Source organism: Apteryx mantelli, chromosome 2 (assembly GCF_036417845.1).
Source record: "Apteryx mantelli isolate bAptMan1 chromosome 2, bAptMan1.hap1, whole genome shotgun sequence".
NCBI classification, from domain to species: Eukaryota; Metazoa; Chordata; class Aves; order Apterygiformes; family Apterygidae; genus Apteryx; species Apteryx mantelli.
Genome location: NC_089979.1, coordinates 68,156,954 through 68,177,446, shown reverse-complemented (window position 1 = coordinate 68,177,446; position 20,493 = coordinate 68,156,954). Strand labels below are relative to the sequence as shown.

Sequence of the window (20,493 nt, the reverse complement as noted above, 5' to 3'; positions counted from 1 at the left end):
AGTTTTTATTTGACTTCCCTATTCTCAGTATATGCAGTGTTTTGGAAAGACAATTAAAACATTCTGTTCCAAAAATGTCAAAACAAAGCCATTATATACTATCAGAACATTCTTCTCTGAAATGAAATTTAAGCCAAATGGAAACATTTTTGCAAAATGTTTTGATTTTGACAGTAATATTTCCCAACTGAAAATCATTCCATCAAAAATTTTCTTGATCGTGTTCATTAGGAGTTACCATCTTGGCTTTCAAAGGGACAGTGGTGATTGTTGTTTTCCAAATACATTCACTTTGTATGTATGTATGTATGCATGCGTGCATGTGTGTGTGTATTAATATGAAGAGGTCAGGAATTCACTTCTGCTCCATCCCAGTAATCTTTCTTCAAAAATCCCTACTTAAAGCAAGATGTAAAGCCACTGTGGAAGATGGAAGAAGTATGATAGCTGTGTTAGTCTTGCTACAAATATAATCCACTGATTCTTTGAATCATAGTACATTTTTTTTCTTGAGTTCTGTAGGGTTTAGATCAAAAGATGTTTAGCTTAAATTGAGAAAATGCTGGGTTTTATGTTGGCAGGATTTATAGTATTTTTGTATATACTTTGCAATAAACCCATACTTAAATAAATACATCTCCGTGAGCATTTATGTCAAATCAGCCTGAGATTCAAAATGTCTGGCTAGATTCTGAATATGGCAACAGTCAGATTCTCCGCAAACTTCATTGCCAAGTCCTGACACCCAGTCTGAGTCTGCTTGTCTGGCACATCCTGGTTTGAAACTATTCACTACCTGTTTCTAAATCATTAGCTCATATAAAAGTAAGAATGTCTCATTCTAGCTGCCAAAGAAGAATATCTGTTCTACATAAGAAGAAAGGGCAAACAGTTTGGAAGTAAATAATCGGGTTGAATTTCTAAGGAAAAGCTATGGCACTACATTCTTGTAATACATAGGCATCATGTTACAAAATCTGATGTTTGGGTTTTTTTAAGTTACTCTTCATTTTAATCTTATATATTGGTTTAGCTATAGCAAAATGGACAGAGATTACTCAATTTTATGCATTTCTTTTGAGTTTCTTGGTAATAAATTCTGCTTGTATTCTGTTATGGCTGCATATGTATGTGGATTTTAGAACCTTATGTTAGGAGATATCTGTTAAAAATGTGACAGAAAGCAGTTGTTCTCCGTCCCTCAATACCCACTGAAAGGTTTAAAAGTCAATTTGCATTATATATCCAAGATAGCAGGATTGTTTTATTTTCAGATCTTCTTTGCTTAAAAAAAAAAACAACAAAAAAACTTTCCTTGAAGCTGTAATTGCTTGTAATAAATTGTCAATAATCACTAACTTGTTATGGTATTGGAGCTTATACAATTGAACTTATTTTTCTAACTTGATTTAAGTACCTGTGAGAATATCCTTTGAGGTTAGTCTTTACAGAGTTGTCTCCATCTTTCTCTTAGACATTCTCTTGCACAGTATGTGATTCCTTCTAGCTAACATTTACTTGCAGGGTGCATGGTATTGCTGCTTGGTAGTATTTATTCACTGGCATTATTTCTTTCTTTAACAAACATATAGAATATCACAACACTCAATCAGAGTGCAGATGTAAACATCTGTTCATCATTTGCAGAAGCAAGGGAAATGTGAACACAGCTTCCTTAGAGCCTTGGTGTTGCTTACCTGTAAGCTATAATTCAGCTCTGCATTTTAACATATGCTTAAATGGTGTGCTAAATTTGACCCTTACCCCCAGAAGAGGAAAACATGCACAGATGCTCACTTGTAATCATATATTATAGAGACAGATAGTTTCTTATCCATACGTTAACGCAATACTTCTTTCTTTCATTTAATGTACATGCTAGTAATTACATGGTAAGATTTCTTCAAAACACTGGCCAAACTTTGTTCAAGTTCAAAGCTGTGTGCACTTGATCATGTTGAGGGAAAGTTTTAATAAACCAAAAATGGAAAACCTTTCCCAAAGAATTCTCCTTTTATAAGGCTTATATTATTCTAATTTACATTATTTCAGTGCAGAATTGAGCTGTTAGCTTGCCCAAAAGATTTTCAGCAGATCTGACTGTAGAATGTGTCCCTTTTTTGTTTTGAATGTGGCTTGTTCATGTACAAAAACTTCTGATTGCTTTCAATAAATCTGCTTTGATTACTTATGCTCTCTTCTCCAGTTTTTTGGTGTCTAGTCTACATGCTGCTGTGTTCCCTGTTCCCTCCAAACCAGCGCTTTGCAAATATATCACATGGGAAAAGATTTTCCAAGCGGCTAATAGTACCTTTCCTGATATCTCAATAACCTTCCTTTCTGTTATAAATTTACCTGATACAAACATTGGTGACATGGTGAAGGTCAAGTGTCCATGTAATAAAATGATTTCTGTAACTCTAAGGACAAGGGTAAGGAGGTCTGAAATATTTCTGTGAAACTTCTTAAGAGTTTTTTTTAATTGCAACCTGATTATTTAAAACTAATTGTATTTGTATGACCCTCAAACCATTTTTTAGTGGCAGTCTGGCAATATGACCTAATGACCATTAATTTAACTTATATCTATTGAAATCATTTAAATAAAAATACTAATACTCTGTCAGTATGTGCTTACTGTTAGCATGGTATAGAAATCAGAACCTTAGGTGCCTGAGTGACTTTCTCCATGTTTTCAGTGTGTTGAATAAATAACATTTTATAGCTCTAGTCTCTTCTGTGGGTTTAAGTTGGTAATGGGGGGAGGGGGGGTCCTTGCTTTTTTCTTTTAGTCTACAAGGAGAAGCCAGATCCTGATCCTAGGCTGAGACCTTCTAACTCTAAAGTCCTGAAAGAGATGCTGACTTGAAATAACAGGCTACTTCTGTAGTTACTGGAGGAATGAGGAAGGAGTAGGAGTGGATACTAGAAAATAAAATTAGTGATAAACAGAAAACAAGGTGCACAGTAAAGAAGCTGCAGAGAGCAAGTTGTACAATGAAGACTGCATCCTAATATTGCCTGGAAAGTAGAAGGAGAAGAACAAGATGATGTGCACCAGGCAGGAATTTCTCCTCAGGACCCTGCCTGATTCTTATCTTTTTAACTCGTATCTCTGCCTAAAAAACTTAATTTTTCTATGACATGCTTAGCCATTCTAAATTTGCTTAGCAGCTTTGTTGCCCTTTATGTTAGATAAAATATTCAGAATATCAGCATAACTGGCAGATATTTTACAAATGGTGCAGTTTAGGTAGTTGAATACTAGAGAATATTTTTTAAAAAATTGATGTACCTGTGTTGTTTTAGATTATGTTATTGGAGAAAGAATGGTCTGAGCTTGTCCCTTAGGTGAGCAAGAGGAGGGAGAAAATAAGTTTATCTGATAGGACGATCACCAGTGACTGTTACATGTTCTGTGAATGTTAACCTAAAACACCTTTCTGCAGACATGTTAGAAGAGTAGTGCAAGAGTTGAATGTAGTAGAGATTTTGGAAGCCATCATTTATTTGCATAATTAATCACAGTTAAGAACAGCAGATCTGGGGATGGAGGGACTTAGGTACAAACCATCACATTTTGCAAAGTTTTGCTTTGCATCTCTAATGGGATTCTTTGCAAGACAATAATCCATTCACACATCAGAATGTGCCTTCTCTTGTAATCCATACTTTTATTTAAACAATATCAGACTGCTTCCTTCTCAGGAAACTTTTTAAGTCAATAAAGCTCAAATTAAATGTTTAAGATATAGTGCAAACCTCAGTATGTCCAAAAACATTGTAGCTTGAATTGTATTCTGGATGTCGCATAGAAACCTCTTGTGTTGCCTTGAAACTAACTTCTAGTTGAGTTCCGGGAAACATCTTGCAACTTTCTGACTCATATGGGATAGCACACTATTTTTCTAGACCAAGAAATTAGCAAATAGGTTTTCAAATTTGTCTTTGCATGTAAACTGGTTTTGAAGGGAGGAACATTTCTTGATTAACTTAAATAATTTTATCACTATCCAAAGTAAATTAGATGTCTTACTAATACTGTAGACATCTTTTTTTTCCCTGACCAGACTAACTTACAATATGAAAATAAATGCTCAAGTGTTTTTTTTAACAAAACAATAATAAAAAATATTTCATCTGGTCTGTAATTATATCTCTAAATGGGTTTCCTGATTTCCAGAGCTAATGAGAACATCTCTTATTAAATTTGTATATTATTTTCAGTTAATAATTTATACCAAAAAATTAATGCCTGTAATTTGCAGATTTTGAATGTGAACATGAATATTTATCAAATTGATGGTGGCACCTCCACAATCAGCAATTGGAATATAGGATGAACATAGTCCTACCAGCTACAGCAATGTGGTGTTGGGCAAATAAGTATTCTATTCCTCAATTCTTCAATCTATGAAATAGTGACAGTACTTATTAACCTGAATGGATTTTGAGGCTTGATTGGTTTTTTTTCCAATAATTTGCTGGAATCCTTGAAGAACAGATTCTGTATCAATGCAAGTTATTGCTGCCATTAACTAGGGACCCAGTCCTTCTGCAGCTTCTGTGGATAATTTGTTCTGAGATTGGAAACCTTTCTGCTATCCTAGAAAATGGAAGGTCATGTCATGTCAAAAGGGAAGGTAATCTGCCCTGGAGTTCTCATAAGATGTTGTACTGAAAACATTGTTATGATGAATAGGCCACTCTTCATACATCTTTTCCTCTGCTAATATCTCATGTGATAACCTTAGCCAGTACTATTCCAAGTTACTGAGTTTAAAGCTAGAGGTTAATTCCATGTTTAGAGTAATTGTTATGTGAGAGCAACTTCCCGTATAGCCATATAGTCCATAGCAGTGAAAGGAGTCAGTATTTGTTGTATGCTTTTTTCTTATTCACAGATAAAGGACAAAAAGTGCCACCATCACTCATGTGAATTAGTGTTTATTATCATATGACTCTGCTAACTGTTTTTTTTTTGTAACATATTGGCTTGAAATGCAGAACCTTCTACAATATTTGGATGTACCACTCTGAACATACTCATATTCAAAAGGACAAGGTGATTTTTTTTTTTTCATAGTTTAGCCTCCAAGAGAGAATGTTAAGAGGTTGTCTTTATATTTGGAAAACTCTTTAAAAATTACTGCCCTTTCCCTAAACTTTATCTTAGACCTTTAAATTTTAACATCTGGGCTTACATAGTTAGGCTTGAGTAGATTAAAAGACAATATTTTGTCCTCATTTCTTTTCTTGGAGAGAGAAAATCGATCTCTTTCTTTGTCTTCCAGAACATTTCTGATCTCCTTTTCTGTACCGTGGTAAGATTAAACTGCTTCACTGCAGAGAGGCTCTGTCAGCAAGTTTATTGAATGACTTGTTCATTGGACTGGCACATCTAAGGTTTTTAATTTCTTCTCATTTTTTTGTTTGATTTTAAAAGAAATAGTATTTTGTTATCTGGTCAGATCAAAGTATCACATTGCATGCTGGGATCTACAGTTTCTGAGAGTAAGAGCATATGCACCACAGTTTTAGAGACAAAGGCCATATTTAGCCCAGAAGAAACATTTTGTCTGCTAGCAATAACCACTCTCAACTTCATAATTGGAAGACAGATATTCCATCCTCCCTTGCTTTTTTGGAGTAACTGTAGAAAAAATGATAGGAAAATGGATATAACCTTTTTTTTCTTTGGTGTAAAGTAGCTTTCAAGAACACTGTATTACTTCACTTAGGATCTAGTGTTATTCTGATTTACATGTTACCTCTGAATTCCAGAAGATATATATAATAGGTCCTGAGAAACTGAATTTGTTTTGCTGAAGCTGGTAGAGGTCTCAGGTACATGTTAGCTGATGGTCATTATGCCCTTTTGCTGCAAAGATCAACAGCTGTGGGCATATCATAGCTAACTAGCCTGCAAAGATTCTTGGGTTTTTTTTTGTTTTTTTTTTTTAATGCTTCTTTGTGTCAATAGCACCTGAGAAGCACAAGCCACAGAGAGCCAGACAGTGCAGAAAGCAGTGGTGGATAGTTCTGGCATGACATGCCAGCTGCTTGGAGATGCTGGGTAATTCATGTGGATGAAGATCAGCTGTGCCTGTTTTTAAGACTCAGATCTACCTATCTGACATGGTCTATGAGTAAACAAGTAAGGTTTTTTTGCTGACCAGAATATGCTACTCTCTTCAAGTCTTGCTTCTGTTAATCTGTGGTTCCTCCTGCTTTTTTATCATGTAAAAAGCTAAATCTGATTTCACATGGGGATGAAATGACACCCAGAGCTTTTACCCATTGCACCTCTGGGTTGCTATTCTAATCTTGATAGAGGTTGGGCTTTTCAGCTTTCATTTCTTTGAGGCTAGTGTTACCATCTATGAGAGACCGGCTAAGACTCCCATAGTCTGTAACTAATTAAATAGAAGAAAATACAGAGGGAAAAATCTAGTTCCCTTGACTGGCTGTGCCTTACGTAGCATTCATAGCATACAACAACAATCTTCAGTTTGTTTTTTCTGAGCCTCTGCTTTTGATAACATAATCACAGTAGTCTGTATCTGAGCTTCCTGGCATTCATGTATTGTTCAAAGGTGCTATATTTACAATTCCAAATATCTAAAAATAATATTCAGTACTCTTATTGTAGGCAAAAAGTAGGGCAGTGATTTTATGTTATGTATTCCAAATTGATTTTTTTAGGCTTTAGATTTGAGTAATGAGCTTTGCGTTTATTAGAATTTTCTATCCTGCTAAGTATTACATTGTAATTTCAAATATCCATCATTGTTGTCAAAATTGATGTTGCAAATGTGTTAAGCTAAACATGCAATGCTTTGCTGTAAATGAAGGAAGGTCATTGAGCCATATGGTGATGGAAGGTCCAGTGGGGGATGTTTGTCACTACTGACTGAGTTTTAAAAAACAGAGATTCTTGGATAAGCTGTAAAGCTGATTGATAGAAATGGATGAGAGGATAAAGTTTGGGGAATAAGTCCAGTCTTCCAAATCCTGTAACTTTTAGTGTGTTGTCTGTATGCAGACAGAACAGGCAGTCTGTTACTTCGTATAGATTGTTTAATTACAAGGATATTTATGGTTTCTTGTCTTCTTTGTAATGAGATTACATTCAAATCAGATGAGATCCAGTCATTTCTTTTATTAGATTCATTTTGAACTTATCATGCTTAAATTTTTCCTTCTAAAAATCACAAGTTTACTCAAGCAAAAATCAAGAGGCAAAATTAATAGTCTTTATTACTAGAATCCAAGGATGAATTTTATGAAGTAAACCTTTGTTAGCAGTCTGTTCTGTACTCTCAAAACTATTAGCCTGTCAAAATGACCAACAAAGCTTCATCTTCAGAGAACTGTTGCTGAAAGAAGGTCCTTCAAAAGTCAAGACATCTCGGTCATTCATTTAAAACTGTATGCTGTCAACATATTTTTCTTCAAGTCAACCCATTTTCTTCAAGTAATTGGCATGTTTATCATTTCCATATTAAAATAATAATATGATTACTGTAACCAAACATGTATTATATCAAAATCTTTAGTTTTAGAAATAATCCTGTGCTTCGGAAATGTCCTATCAAAATCTCGTTGTCATCTAGGCCAAACACACTGCGGTTCAACAAGTTAGAATATCTCAAGGCTTTACGCTTTGTTGCTTAATTAAAAAAGCTAAGCACTACTACTTCATCAAAGGCAAATCATTTTCCTCCGACAAATGGAAAATGCTTCCAACCAGCAAGGCTCCTCAGCACCCAGTTGGTTTCCAAATGAACAGTTACAATTGCCAAAAACTTCAGTATGGTCAGCAGTCTTCAGGGTAACCGTAACACATACTAGGCTACATCCGTTCTTAAAACAGAAGGCAATACCTGGCCAATGTAGAGCACAACAGTGAAAGAGAAATTTTGGCCACAGCGTTGGACTAAAACTCTAATTTTGCCAGAAAAACATAATGGAATTTGTAATGGCAATTCACAACACGCTAGGTCTTTTCTTAAGAATTCATCAGAAATACCAGCCCAACAAATGGAATAGTATTTATCTGCCTCCAAAGGAAGAAGAGAGAAGTCAGTCTCCTCAGGATTTGAACTGGAGGTTTCAATGAATTCCACACGTGATAACTGGACTGCTAAGCAACCATAGTGTCCTGGTCAGCAGTTGTCAGGGTCTTGGACATTAAAAGCTTAGCAGAGAGCTATTTACTATTTTAGGCCATCAGGACACTTGTTATCTGTGGCATATACTGCTTCTAGCTCCTGCAGCATATCTCTGCCTGATGCCTCATTAACTGAACAACTTGTTCAATTGGGTCCTTCATTGGTCACCCCCAGTTTTAATCTCTTGTGCAATATAATATTACAGTAGCAACTCCAATTAAGATTTTTAAAAAACCCTTTCTTTGGAACATCTTTACTTTTTTATTTTATCCCAACATTCTGAAAAGCACTCCCTTCTGCAGAAATTCTTTATGCTTAGAGTTAAGCCAATGACTTTTTATTTTTAGAAGTATAGCAACAAAAAGTATGTTTCAAAGAATTGCAAAAATAGGAGTAGTTAACTATGCACTAATAGCACTGGTAGTATTCTGAGCATGTGAAGGCGAAGAAAGTGTTTGGGAACAGTCAGCATCAATTTACCAAGAGTGAATCATGCCTGACCAACCTGATTGCCTTCTGTGATAAAATGACTGGATTTGTGGATGAGGGGAGAGCAGTGGTGTCATTTACCTCAAGTTCAGCAAGGCTTTTGACACTGGCTCCAACAATGTTTTTGTATCCAAGTTAGGATGTTATGTCTCAATAGGTGAACAACCGGACGGGTTAAAAACTGGTTGGATGATTGGGGCTCAGAAGGTAGTGGTTAATGAGTCATACCCATCACTGGGAGGCTGGTAATAAGTGGGTAGTGCAGGAGTCTATCCTGGGACCTGTTCTGTTTCACGTCTTTATGAATGACCTGGAGGAGGTGACAGTGCTTGCTTACAAAGTTTGAAGACAACACCAAATTGGAAGACCAGTGCGCTTGTGGCAGGGCTGCCATCCAGACGGACCTTGACAGGCTGGAGGAGTAGGCCAACAGCAACCTTACGAAGTTCAGCAAGGACAAACACAAAGTCCTGCACCTGGGAGGGGAAAGCCCTGGCAACATACAGGCTGCAGACTGACTGGCCAGGAAGCAGCTCTGCTGAAAAAGGCCTGGAGGTGGTGGTGGGCAGCAAGCTGAACATGAGGCAGCAGCGTGCCCTGGCAGCAAGGAAGGCCAGGAGCATCCTCATCCTGGACTGTATCAGCAACAGATTTAGTGGAGCTATTGTCCCTCTCTACTTGGCGTTCATTAGACCACGTGTAGCATACTGCATCCAGTCTTGGGCCCCCAGCACAGCAAAGGCATTGATTAAGCGGTGTGAGTTCAGCAGAGGCCCCCCGAGATGGTTGGGAGCCGGATCACTTGACCTGTGAGGGGAGGCTGAGAGACTGGGGCTTGTCCAGCCAGGAGATGAGAGTGCTTTGGGGAGACCTAACAGCAGCCCCCCAGTGCCTATGAGGAGGTCATCAAGAAGACAGAGCCAGGCTCTTCACAGAGGTGCACAGCAGGAAGATGAGAGACAGTGGGTTGAAATAGAAAGGGAAGGTCTGACTGGTTATAAGGAAAAACTCTTTCCTCATGAGGACAATCAAGCAGTGGAGTATGTTGCCAAGGGAGGTTGCACAGTCTCTGTCCTTGGTAGTTTCCAAGACCCAACTGGACAAAGACCCGGGTAATCTGGTCTGAAATCAATGCTGCTGCTGCTCTGAGATTGGTCTATAGACTTCCCAGGGTCCTTTCCAACCCAAATGATTTTGTGATCCTATTGATCAGTAATCGTGATTGCGTTCTCTTCATTGAAATGGGTACAGACACAAACGGATGAAAGGATACAGTCAAAAGAAAAACTCCTTTACTAAAAACAGCCACAGATTCTTTAGATAAATATGAGGAGTTTTCAGTTTTTAGATTGGTTAAAGAAAATGAAGGCAAACTGTTTTGAAATAGGCATGTATATTAAAATTACTTTTTTCTTTTTCTCATCTAGGAGAGCCTGCTTTTACAAGGTCAGAATTTTTAGCAGATGGAGTAAGTTTTGAGATATGGGATGTGAAGTAGCAGGATTTGCTTTAGAAATAAGTTGTTAGCAAATCCTTGTATCTGATCATGCAGTATGTATCGTAATATGCACTGGATCACCAGTAATTATTTAATAGGTTTTAAATGTGTATTCTAGAGTTCATCAGCAAACATCTTATTGATCATCTACAGCTGTTCATTAGCTCAACCTTTGAAAAATAGGTATCTGAAATGCTGAAATTAATTGTTGGTTGGGAGAAAGAGCAAGCAGTAGCTTTCATTTTTATTATTATTCCCTCTCCCCCACCCCCACTATGCTATTTTTCCTATGCCAAAAGGGCTTGAGTTCCCTTGTTTTTATCCCTGTCCTATGTTCTTTTTGAATAATCCTCTCTTATAAAGTATGTCTAGTGCTGTACTTTTCCTGACATATTTCTTGGCAGATCCATGGAAACTCATAGCACTTTCTATATTAGCAGAGAAACCACATAGTGGCTTGTAGGTTTCGTTCTATAGCATTTTGCAAAGACTTTGGCTAGGAAAAAATTGTAGGATTTGTGATTTATTAGAAGATTCAAGGAAATAATCCTGCATTAATCAACAGACCATGCTTGAAAGATTATCATTATCCTTTTTGTACTAAGTTTTCTAACTCTAACCAAAGGCAAATTTTTCTGTTTCTTTACTCTTCTCTCCTTCCCTTCGCTGCCCTATCCACCACAACACCTGCTCTGCAAAAAACAAATCCTGGTTCCAGGATTAGCAGGTGTCACCTTTGTTGTAATGTAACTTGAGATGGCAGTGATGAAAATGTCTCTAGTGATGGAGTTTGAGAAACAACCTTGCTGATAAAACATTACATCCGTACTCTTATGTTGTTTCTGTATTTAACAAAATAAGTCACTACATCTTCCCTATGAAGGGTAAAGACATGGAGAAGAATGTATTGTTTTTATCAGTCCAAAGTGAGTCTTTTTACCTCTCAGTCTCAAACAGAATTTTGTTGTCAAATGTTTCTATTTTATTATTTTTATTATTAAATGGTGATTGCCTGCAACTTTTGCTTGGCCCTTACTGGTGACTTTTAGTGAGATGTTTGTGGGGAAAAAAGGAACATAAATTTGTGTGTGTGTGTGTGTGTGTGTGTGTATAAATGCATATATATGGAAATACTCCTTCCCTTTGAAGTAGCTCTGTGTATGGAAGCATCTGCACTGATATCTGGCCAAGGAATAAAAGTTTAAGGTAACCTAAAATGAATTTTCTGCAGATTTTTTTTTTTATTCTGAAAACTTTCCATTGTTAAATTATATGTAATTCTGAAAATTAGTTCAGTGGGGCAAATCTCATCTGGTGCACGTTTTGCCAGGAATAATGGGAAATTCTGAAAATTCATGTTGTCGCTGCCTTAAAATAATAGATCTCAGTTGGGAGGGAGAGGTAATAAGAAAAAGGAATTCAGAATAGATTTACTAAAAGGGAATAATTTATAAAAAGAATCCCTCATCTGATATAGTACTATTACACCATGTATCCGTATCTCACTTTTGCACGTTGTCCCCTTAACTAAAAGCATCGTATACCTCATTTCATAAGTATTAACCATAGCAGGTTTTTAGAGATTGGGTACTGCTTGCTCACCTTAATTTATTAAATACAACTTAAGGGAATAAGGAAAAAATTCATTTTATCTTGTTCCTTTTTTTTGAAAAAGTCTTGAATGTTCTAACTCTCTGGCCTCTTCCCCTATGATCTGTTTTGTTTGCACAGTTTGTATATCACAGTCTTCCTCTTCAATCTTTGTATCAGTGCTGAATGACTAACAATTTGTAATGGCCATTATGTTTAGCAGTATGTTGCCTCTAACTGTGATGTGCTCCATTAATACACTATTTTTGCTCACAGAGATTAAATGTCAGCATATTTATAAGGCTGCATTTGAAAGATGACTTAAATCTTCAGCGTGTCATGAGTACTGGTAAATGCAAAGTGGTGCAGAGACAAACATTACTCGGCCAGATTTATTTTGAAGGCACAGTACTGTGTAGTTAAAAGCAAGTGTGCTTCACACAGTGTTTGAACTTTTTTTTCCTTACACTCTATTTTAGCTGAGTACAAAGATACAACAGTGAAAACCTGAAGAGAAACTGATTTTTATTTTCTTGTCAGGCATCATATAAGTAAACATTTTTGAAATAAAAATATCTAAATCCCCAAACAGCAATTGTTTTCTGAAGTACCTGTGTTGTGATTTCATTTTTCTTTAACAGCCACTGTTTCAGATTTCACTTTTTGTAGGCTTCATTTTTATGGGGATGTGACACATGATAGGATTTCAGTTGTGCTTCAGGGAAAGAAAAAGATGAACTCTTTGAAGTTAGAGGTAAATGACTGAGTATGAGGAAAAAGACTGTGTTTTCTAACCATAACTCCTTGTATTTGCTATTATTTCATTGTTGTCTTTTAGCATTTACAGTTAGTGCCCTTTGCCTATGAGTCTGTCTTAAAGCTTTGGCCCTGGCATTGTTCTCAGATTAACCCCCAACCTTTCTTTTTATTTTCTGCTTATGTGCATCTGTTACCTTGCATAGTCATTCACCTGCAGTGACTTTGGTCTGAAGCCATCGTACTGAATCTATTACCCATTAAGTACATACTTTTGATTTAATTGGGATTTAGTTGTGTGACAGATGCACGTAAGTAGGGATCACAGAAAGTGAGTATGCTTATGTAAGACAGAGCTGAGTGAATATATTTAACTGTACACTCTTACTTGAGGTCTATGGTCACTACCTAGCTGGAAAATCTTTGCAGAAGATAAAAGGAAAGGTGTTTTCTATTAAATTTCAGTATATGTGGATGACAAAAAAAACAAAACAAAGCACTTCAGTGCATTTTCAGGCAGTTATTAAGTATCTATTCCCAAAGAGTCGTGAGAAAAATAGTAGATGGGGAAATGCAGATTGGGTTTTCGTTTGTGATGATGTTTGTTAATGAATACTCATTCTTGCATTCCTAGGAGCTTTCCCAAAGACATAAAGTAGCTGCTTGGGTGTGGGGTCCAGACGGATTTGCTTTGTCACTCGATTTCTCTGGAGAGCTTGTTCCTTATGTTCTCACTGCAGAGCCCCATTTATTTATGTGACTTGCTCAGCTTCTCTCAGAGTGGGATCTGTCACAAACCACCTCAGTGTGTATCCGTACCACTGTATTTCCTCCTCCTCAGCACTAATGCTCATCCAACCCCATAAAGAGCCAGTTCAGCTCACTAATCCAGCAGCAAAAAATGGTTCACTCTTTTTGTACGTTGGTCTTCTGTCAGTTTGCTAAGCTGGACTGTCTCATCCTGGGGTCGGGTAACCAGACGGACAGCACTGGTCTGAGGAGGTGGCAGGGGGAGGCAGGGTTTCCATGTTGCCAGGGGTGGCAAAATTGCAGCCGTTCCCCTTATGCACATTGACTTAAGCTGTTGCAGAGCTGTATATTCTTAATTACTTGTATCAGTGGTATGTTCAGGTAAATAACCTTCCGTAAGTTACAAAAACCATTTAACTTGAGGGAGAGACAGGTGCCAGTGTGCTTCTCATCTCATCTCTCTATCTCTTTCTGTGTCTTCAGGTAGTGCTTCTTTTAGGTTAATGTGGTAAGCTTTTATGAAGATAGCCATGTACTCTCTGCCACTGGCATTTTGAGCTGCGCCTTTGGATGGTACATGATCATTTTTGGTGTGTTATGCTTATTGAACTGAAAATACAAACCGTAATGATAGCTGATCAGCTGACCAGTCTCTGTTCATCAACCAGAAGACCTTTGGAGTAATCCTCTTAGAAAAACAAATACATGTGTAAATGAATGGGTTCTCTTCATACCTTATATATCCTTACTGCTTGTTGCTACACACCCATTACTATATTTTCAAAAGAGCTCAGTTGTTCATAGACTTGCAGCAATATTGCAGTCCTAGTATTGCTGCTAGATTTTGTTATATACACAGTTCAGAAACTCTGGAAGTGTAGAGAGCATTGAGATTCAGAACTGATGCTACTCGCAACAGCTGTTGCATATAAAAAGCTGTTGTTAAAAAAATGTCCAATGTGTTTGTATCTTGACTTAACACTTTTTACATAATTTTGGAAGAATTTGGCTGTTGGAAAGCTGGCGTTGCTCCCCTGACACCTCTCAATGGGGAAAAAGGATGTTTGACAGTCAAATACAGTGTTGGGTTTGAGCTTTGAGTTCAGCTCTTCCTTATCTTAAGTGATATTTTGAATCTCAGTGTAACTATATTAAAGAGTACCAGGATATAGAGCTATTCTTTGAAGTGTGTTTAGAATATATTGGAGATATAATACTGTACATATAAAGTTAAACTTGTACTTAAGCCTATGTAAATTAACTCAATTTGAGTGTTAACATTCATAGAAGTTTAAAGAAATTGTAAAAGGGAAAGACAGTGCAGAATGCTTTTTAACTATAGATAGACAGAAAGCATCATTAGACCAGTTTTTAAGTACATTGCCTTTGTTTCTCAACAACTTCGGGGTATAATGAAAGAAGGAGGGAGAAAATGGAACAATTAGTGCACCATCTGTACAAGAAACAGTCCATGGATGTTACACTGAACAAGAACTTGTTTTAGTCCCATTGATCTTTCTTATGTAGATATTACTCATTTGTATTACATTTTGGAAGAATTGTACCCAGTAATGGATACGTAATGTTTTTGTTGTTCTTTTGTTTGTTTTTAAGCTAAGAAGAATTGATATTAGGGTTCTGTATCTTTTGGCAACCATTCCTTTCGTGTAGAAAATATGATATGTTTATGCATAGCTTAACCCTACATATATGCAAGTGATTTGAAATTCATCCATTATCAAGCAACAATATCTCAATGATTTGGGGGTTGTTTCTTTTCCAGGAGAAATAAGCAGCTTCCCCGTAAAGTCTTGCTAGGACACCAGGTGCAGATGAGAATGAGCTTCCATATTTAATACATTCTATTAACTTCACACATACAAACACACACGCACTCACTCACACACCCCAGTGTCACATTATAGGTGAACAGGCCCTAATTAAAAGCACACACCATCTGCTGTTGTGTGGCAGCAGGGTGGCACTCCGTAACCACCCTGGTTCCTGTGATTGAAATGTATTATTTATAAGCTCGTACAGAAAATACGCCACTTGGCTCATGGAACCTCCATTAAGAGCTGGTTAGCACCATCTAATGGTATGGAGTGACTCTGGCTGGTAATCTTTCGTACTCTTCCTCCCTATTTCTTTCCCCCCCCACCAATATTTTAATTTTTTAACATTCTGTATGTGTGTTTTTATGATCATGTTTCAGATAATCTTGTGCCTTGTGTTTCACTTTTACACAAGACTGAAAAACAGCTGTTGAAATAGTCTAGTATTTGTGTTGTTTGCAGCAACCTTCTTTTTCCTTTCAATGCCAAACATAGGGTTTTACTTTCTGTAGTAGTTACAGTATTTATGTGATGTGGTGGTAGAAAAATGGGAGATTAGCAAGACAGCTGAGCAGGATAAATTTGCTGCCTTTTTTTTTCTCCCAAGCAAGTGTGTAATGAAAGTTTCTGCTGTTCAGTCTGAAAACTGTATTTTAATATTGAAATTGGCCCTGCTTTTTGTTGAGCAGTGCTCTGCAGACTGCACAAAGGTTCTTTATTGGCTTTAATAAAGCCAATAGACTGCAGATGACTGCAGCTTTGGACCTTCCTCTCTGGAAGCAGAGATCATAACCTCTTTCTACTTGCAGAGATCATATCCTGTTCCTACTTAGCAGTGGAAAAGGGATGAGGAGGTTGGACTGAAAGGTGAAATGTGCTTTTTCAGGAGAAGAAAGGGAGGAGGGGAAAGGACCATTTTTTGGCATGACTGATCCATCACTTTACCTTTGGTGACTGCCAGATTACAAAGTCAGAACTTGTAAAAACCTGTAATTTATTTAGTGGTTAGCATTGTGACCAATGACCTTTAGAATGCTAGGAATAAGAATAATTGCACTGATTCATAATTATTTTGGGGATGATTTTTTGTTTTTTATGTTTTGGGGCTTTTTTATGTCCTTGAGCTTTTTCCTTTGAGTATCCAGGCTGGGTATCCAACAGTAGTAGTCCTATATGCAGCTTCAAGAAGCTTCTTAATATTGGCAAGCACAGGTGTCTCTTTATGGCAGTAAAAAGCAGAGCTATAATGACTGGTCTAAATACATGAAGTATGAAACTTTTCTACTGTAAGTGCCAGTAAAACCACTTTTTTAACTAAAAAGTCTGGTTATTGTTTCAACTCAGACAACACAGGACCTTGAATAAAAAGAGATGTTGTCACGCTATGAAGGTTTGATAGCAACAACTGAGACAGTAACGTAATAAAAAATTATGTTTACTTCCTCACGCAAGCTCTTGGATTAGTAACATCCATTAAAATAATGCGATTACTAATTTAGAAAGGATAATTCAAGATCATTGATTACTGATTTAGAAAGGATAACCTGAAACCATCAGTTACTGCGCTAGTAATTGGAAGCACTGCTTATCCCTACTTGAAAGCTAGCTTGTTCACTCTCTTAGTGAGAGGGCTCTCAACCTCGAGGAGTTACCTTAACCCAGCGTCCCAGGAAAGGGGGGGGGGGGGGGGGGGAGAATACAGTCCAGCCAGAGAGGGTGATCAAGGTCACGTTCCTGTCCCTGCTCAAACTCTCTTAGCTGCCAAGTCTCTTTTTATACGGCTGGGGCTCTGGGCAAACACTGCTTTTGCTGACCTCTGCGAGTTTCATAATCACAGGACTGTTTGTCTGCTTGGAAGGACCCTGCTAGCGAGGCAAGACCACAACACCTCTGCATGGCTTCTCCCCTCCCTGTGGGTTCATGCAGATTCCTCGGCCTTGTCAGGCGGCAGAGTTCTTTAGCCCTGTTAGCTGTTCTCGTCTGCAGCCTTGAGCATATCAGTTCTTGTGCATACCAGGCGGCAGACTTCTTCAGTCCTGTTAACTCTTTACTCGCTCATCAGATGTATATAAAGTCTAGGCAAATAATGTGTGTGTGTGTGTGTGTGTTATTTATACATATACGTATGGAAAAAAAATTTCAGCATGTTTTAAAGAATGTTGAAATGCCATAACTATGGCACATTTACAAATACTTGTCGTCTTGTTTACATTTAGAACGTATGCCATCAGAAGGATAAGAGACGCCTTCAGAGAAAACAAGAATATAAAAGATTCTGAAGAAATAGAAGAACTAGTGAATAAAGCAAAAGCAAACCTAGAGATTATTCATCGGCAGGTAAGTTTACTTTATTTCTTTCTTTTTAGCAAAGAGTTGTTCACTCATCTGTCATTACAGATGGGAAAAATAGATCCTTGCTTAAAATATCTTTGGATGAACAGTGGTGTGTATGTCTGAGTTAGAGGGCATGGGAAGCATCTGGTTCTCCTTGATGGCTGCTGTAGGGAATTTAGAGATTCTTGTTCCATTAGCCTGAACAGGCCTTGCTGTCAAAAGTTTACGTGTGCTTCCCTTACCTTCTCTGCTGTTAGTTTTACTACCTCTTCACTTTGTTCCTCTGTTCTGCATTAATATTCCCTTTAATCTGTTTCCTCTAGCTCACATATATTACACTTCCTTTCCTCATTTTTCCCTCCTTCCATCATAGGCTTAGAAGAGTGGCTGTGACCACCACTCTGAATAGTCTTGCCTTTGGTGTTTATTTTTCCCCAGCTCCAGATACTTTGTTGGAACAGTAGCAGAATAAGAAAATCCTAAGGTGAATTAAGCAAATGCTTGCTAAATTTATCTAAGAAGGGTGATAGATTTTCCTTTGGAAGAAGCTGAGTCACTGCCAATATATTTCTCTGGCCTGTTTTGAGTAGCGTTTATAATATCTTTATTCCTTCCACTGGGTACCATATCAATTAGATATGATTTATACTTCAGTAAACTTTAGATACTTAGTTACTTTTCAAACATACTGTCTATCTGAAAGGACCACTGGAAATTTGGATAAAGAAAGCTCCTTTTCCTGAACTCTCTAAGGGTACTTTCAATCTCTAAACTGTCTCTCCTTGCAAAGACTGCACTTACTTATGCTGGTCAGAGCTCAGTAGTACTTTTAAATGTTGTAATGGACATGTTTCTCCTGGCTTTCAAGAGTCAAGAAGATATTTCTTAAGCACTTGGTCTGCTATAACATGGTTTTTACAACCAGCAGGTCAGTTAGCTATATTCTTACGTCAGTAGGAAATTAGGCTCTTTGTTTTGGCAATCAGGTATGAAAGTTTTGCTGCAAGTTAAATTATTTCTTTGGAATTTCTTCTCACAGGAACAAGTGTTGTTTTAGGAGTATGCAAAGTGGTAAACAATAGAAAGCATGCTAAGATTTCCACTTGTTTGTGATTACAAATACTCTAGAGTTTGTGTTCCTGCAGATTTGTTGTATTTTTTAACCTAAGGATTCCTATTTTTGTATTAAAAAAGGTTTCTTGAAGATACAATTCTGATTAGATTGATTCAATGCAAATATATTCAAATGTCATTTTTTTCCCATACCTGTATATGATGAGTAGCACTTTCAGTTCTTCTTCCTGAGGGTTTATCTTGGAGAGTTTTGATATCCAATGTATGCAGATCCTATCTGCAAGGAGGCATTAGAGGCTGGAGAAGATGATGAACAAGGAGGTGGCAAAACATAAGAAAACGTGAGGTCAGATTCTGCCACTTGCAGAAATCAGCATCAAAGAAGTAGATGTTATGAACATTGAATATCCCATAGTGAAATGCTCGAGAAAATCTTTTCTGGATTGTAGCTGAGATAAATTTCTGTCGGTATGTCAGAAAATTGCTCTGTGATGATTGTGAGTAAGAATACAAACATTCTATCCTTGTCTAAGAAATCAGAGAGACACTAGTGAGTCTACCACACTAACTATTTTGTTATGAAATGAATGACTGAAGTGGTATTAAATTTATTTTTGGTTTAAAAAAAATCCTAACTGGGACCTAATTGGCACAACTCTTTTATGATCACAAATACTTTTCCTTTCTGAAAAAGGTTCAATATCAAGATATCAAAGCACTAGAAATAGGTGTGAAGTACTTTTCTCACTTTATAGATATGAAACTGGGATGCTGAAATGAGGGACCAGATTTCTAATACCTTAATGTTCAGTGTACCCCAGCTTGATATGGGTAGGATTTGATTCTTACTGGTTCTATGAGCCTAAATAAAAAAAGGCAGTTCTAAGTCAGATGCTGGATAAGTCTTACTAAAACAAAAGCTTTCCAGCTTTTCTTTTGAGAAAATGAGATTCTACTGACCTGTTTGAGTGTCGTAATAGATCTGGGATAGCGTTTAAAATAAAACTCATCTCTTCTGACTGAGTCCTGTGAACGCACAGATTATCTTGTTACTGTAGACACTGAAATTAGCTACCACTTCTCTAAAAGGGAGTGTTGGCTGGGGGCCTTTTTCCTCTCTAGGGTGTGGATCTTGCCTTGCACCTTTTATGAATTTTTTTGTTTACCTTTAGGACTGTCAGTTAGTTTCAGATAGGTCTTTCAGCTGCGTTGGAAAAAGTAGGAATAACAGGCAGGCGTATTGGTTTAATTAATGTCTGACCAATATATCCACTCACTGTCCTTTCTGAAGGAGTAAATTGGGTTTAATGACTTCTTGTGTTCATTGGCTACTAGTGCTAGTGAACATCTTGATCGCATATAAACACATACATATTCATACACTTACACAGATATGTCTATGTCTAATGAGCCGGTACATGAACTATAAGTAACCATATTATACACCAGCCTGTATTTTGCACTGATAAAAATGTTGTGCATTTAATGCTTTGTTCAAGAACATAATGGCAATAAAAAATTAGACAACACTTATTATTTTCTCGTAGCAGGGATTCTGCTTTTTTCATTACACCAACAGAACCATTTTTATCTGCTACTTTTTCAATTTTGCTACTTTATAATAATGGCAAAGAATTTATTGGAGAAGAATTTTTTCTTGACTAAAGATTGAGAGAAGTCCTTGAGAGATGTATTTTGTCCTACCATGTAATACATAAATCTTGCTTTAAAAGCTTTAAATTTTTCAACCAAGAAGAAATTTGGAGGGAAATAGGGCATGTGGCTTTCCAGTTCTCATTAGTAGCTCCACATCAATTTTCCAAATATGAAAATCTCCCCATGTATGTTTTAATTTTACTAACATTTTCAAACTACAATGTTTAATACAATTATCTTAAATATACTATAAACAAGCAGTTTGTCAGCAAACTGCTCTAAATGTCTATCTTTCTGTTATGCATTTGTTTCTTGGGGAGTATCTTTGTCACTAGGA

General features: G+C 37.0%; 1 protein-coding gene across 1 annotated transcript in view; it reads left to right on the top strand.

The window, feature by feature from the left end:
* Positions 1–20,493, top strand: part of LYRM4 (LYR motif containing 4) — a 104,674-nt gene that overhangs the window by 5,864 nt on the left and 78,317 nt on the right. The window contains exon 2 of the mRNA XM_067290827.1: positions 17,309–17,429. Within this exon, the coding sequence (XP_067146928.1) occupies positions 17,309–17,429 (121 nt within the window). The remainder of the gene's footprint in view (positions 1–17,308; positions 17,430–20,493) is intronic.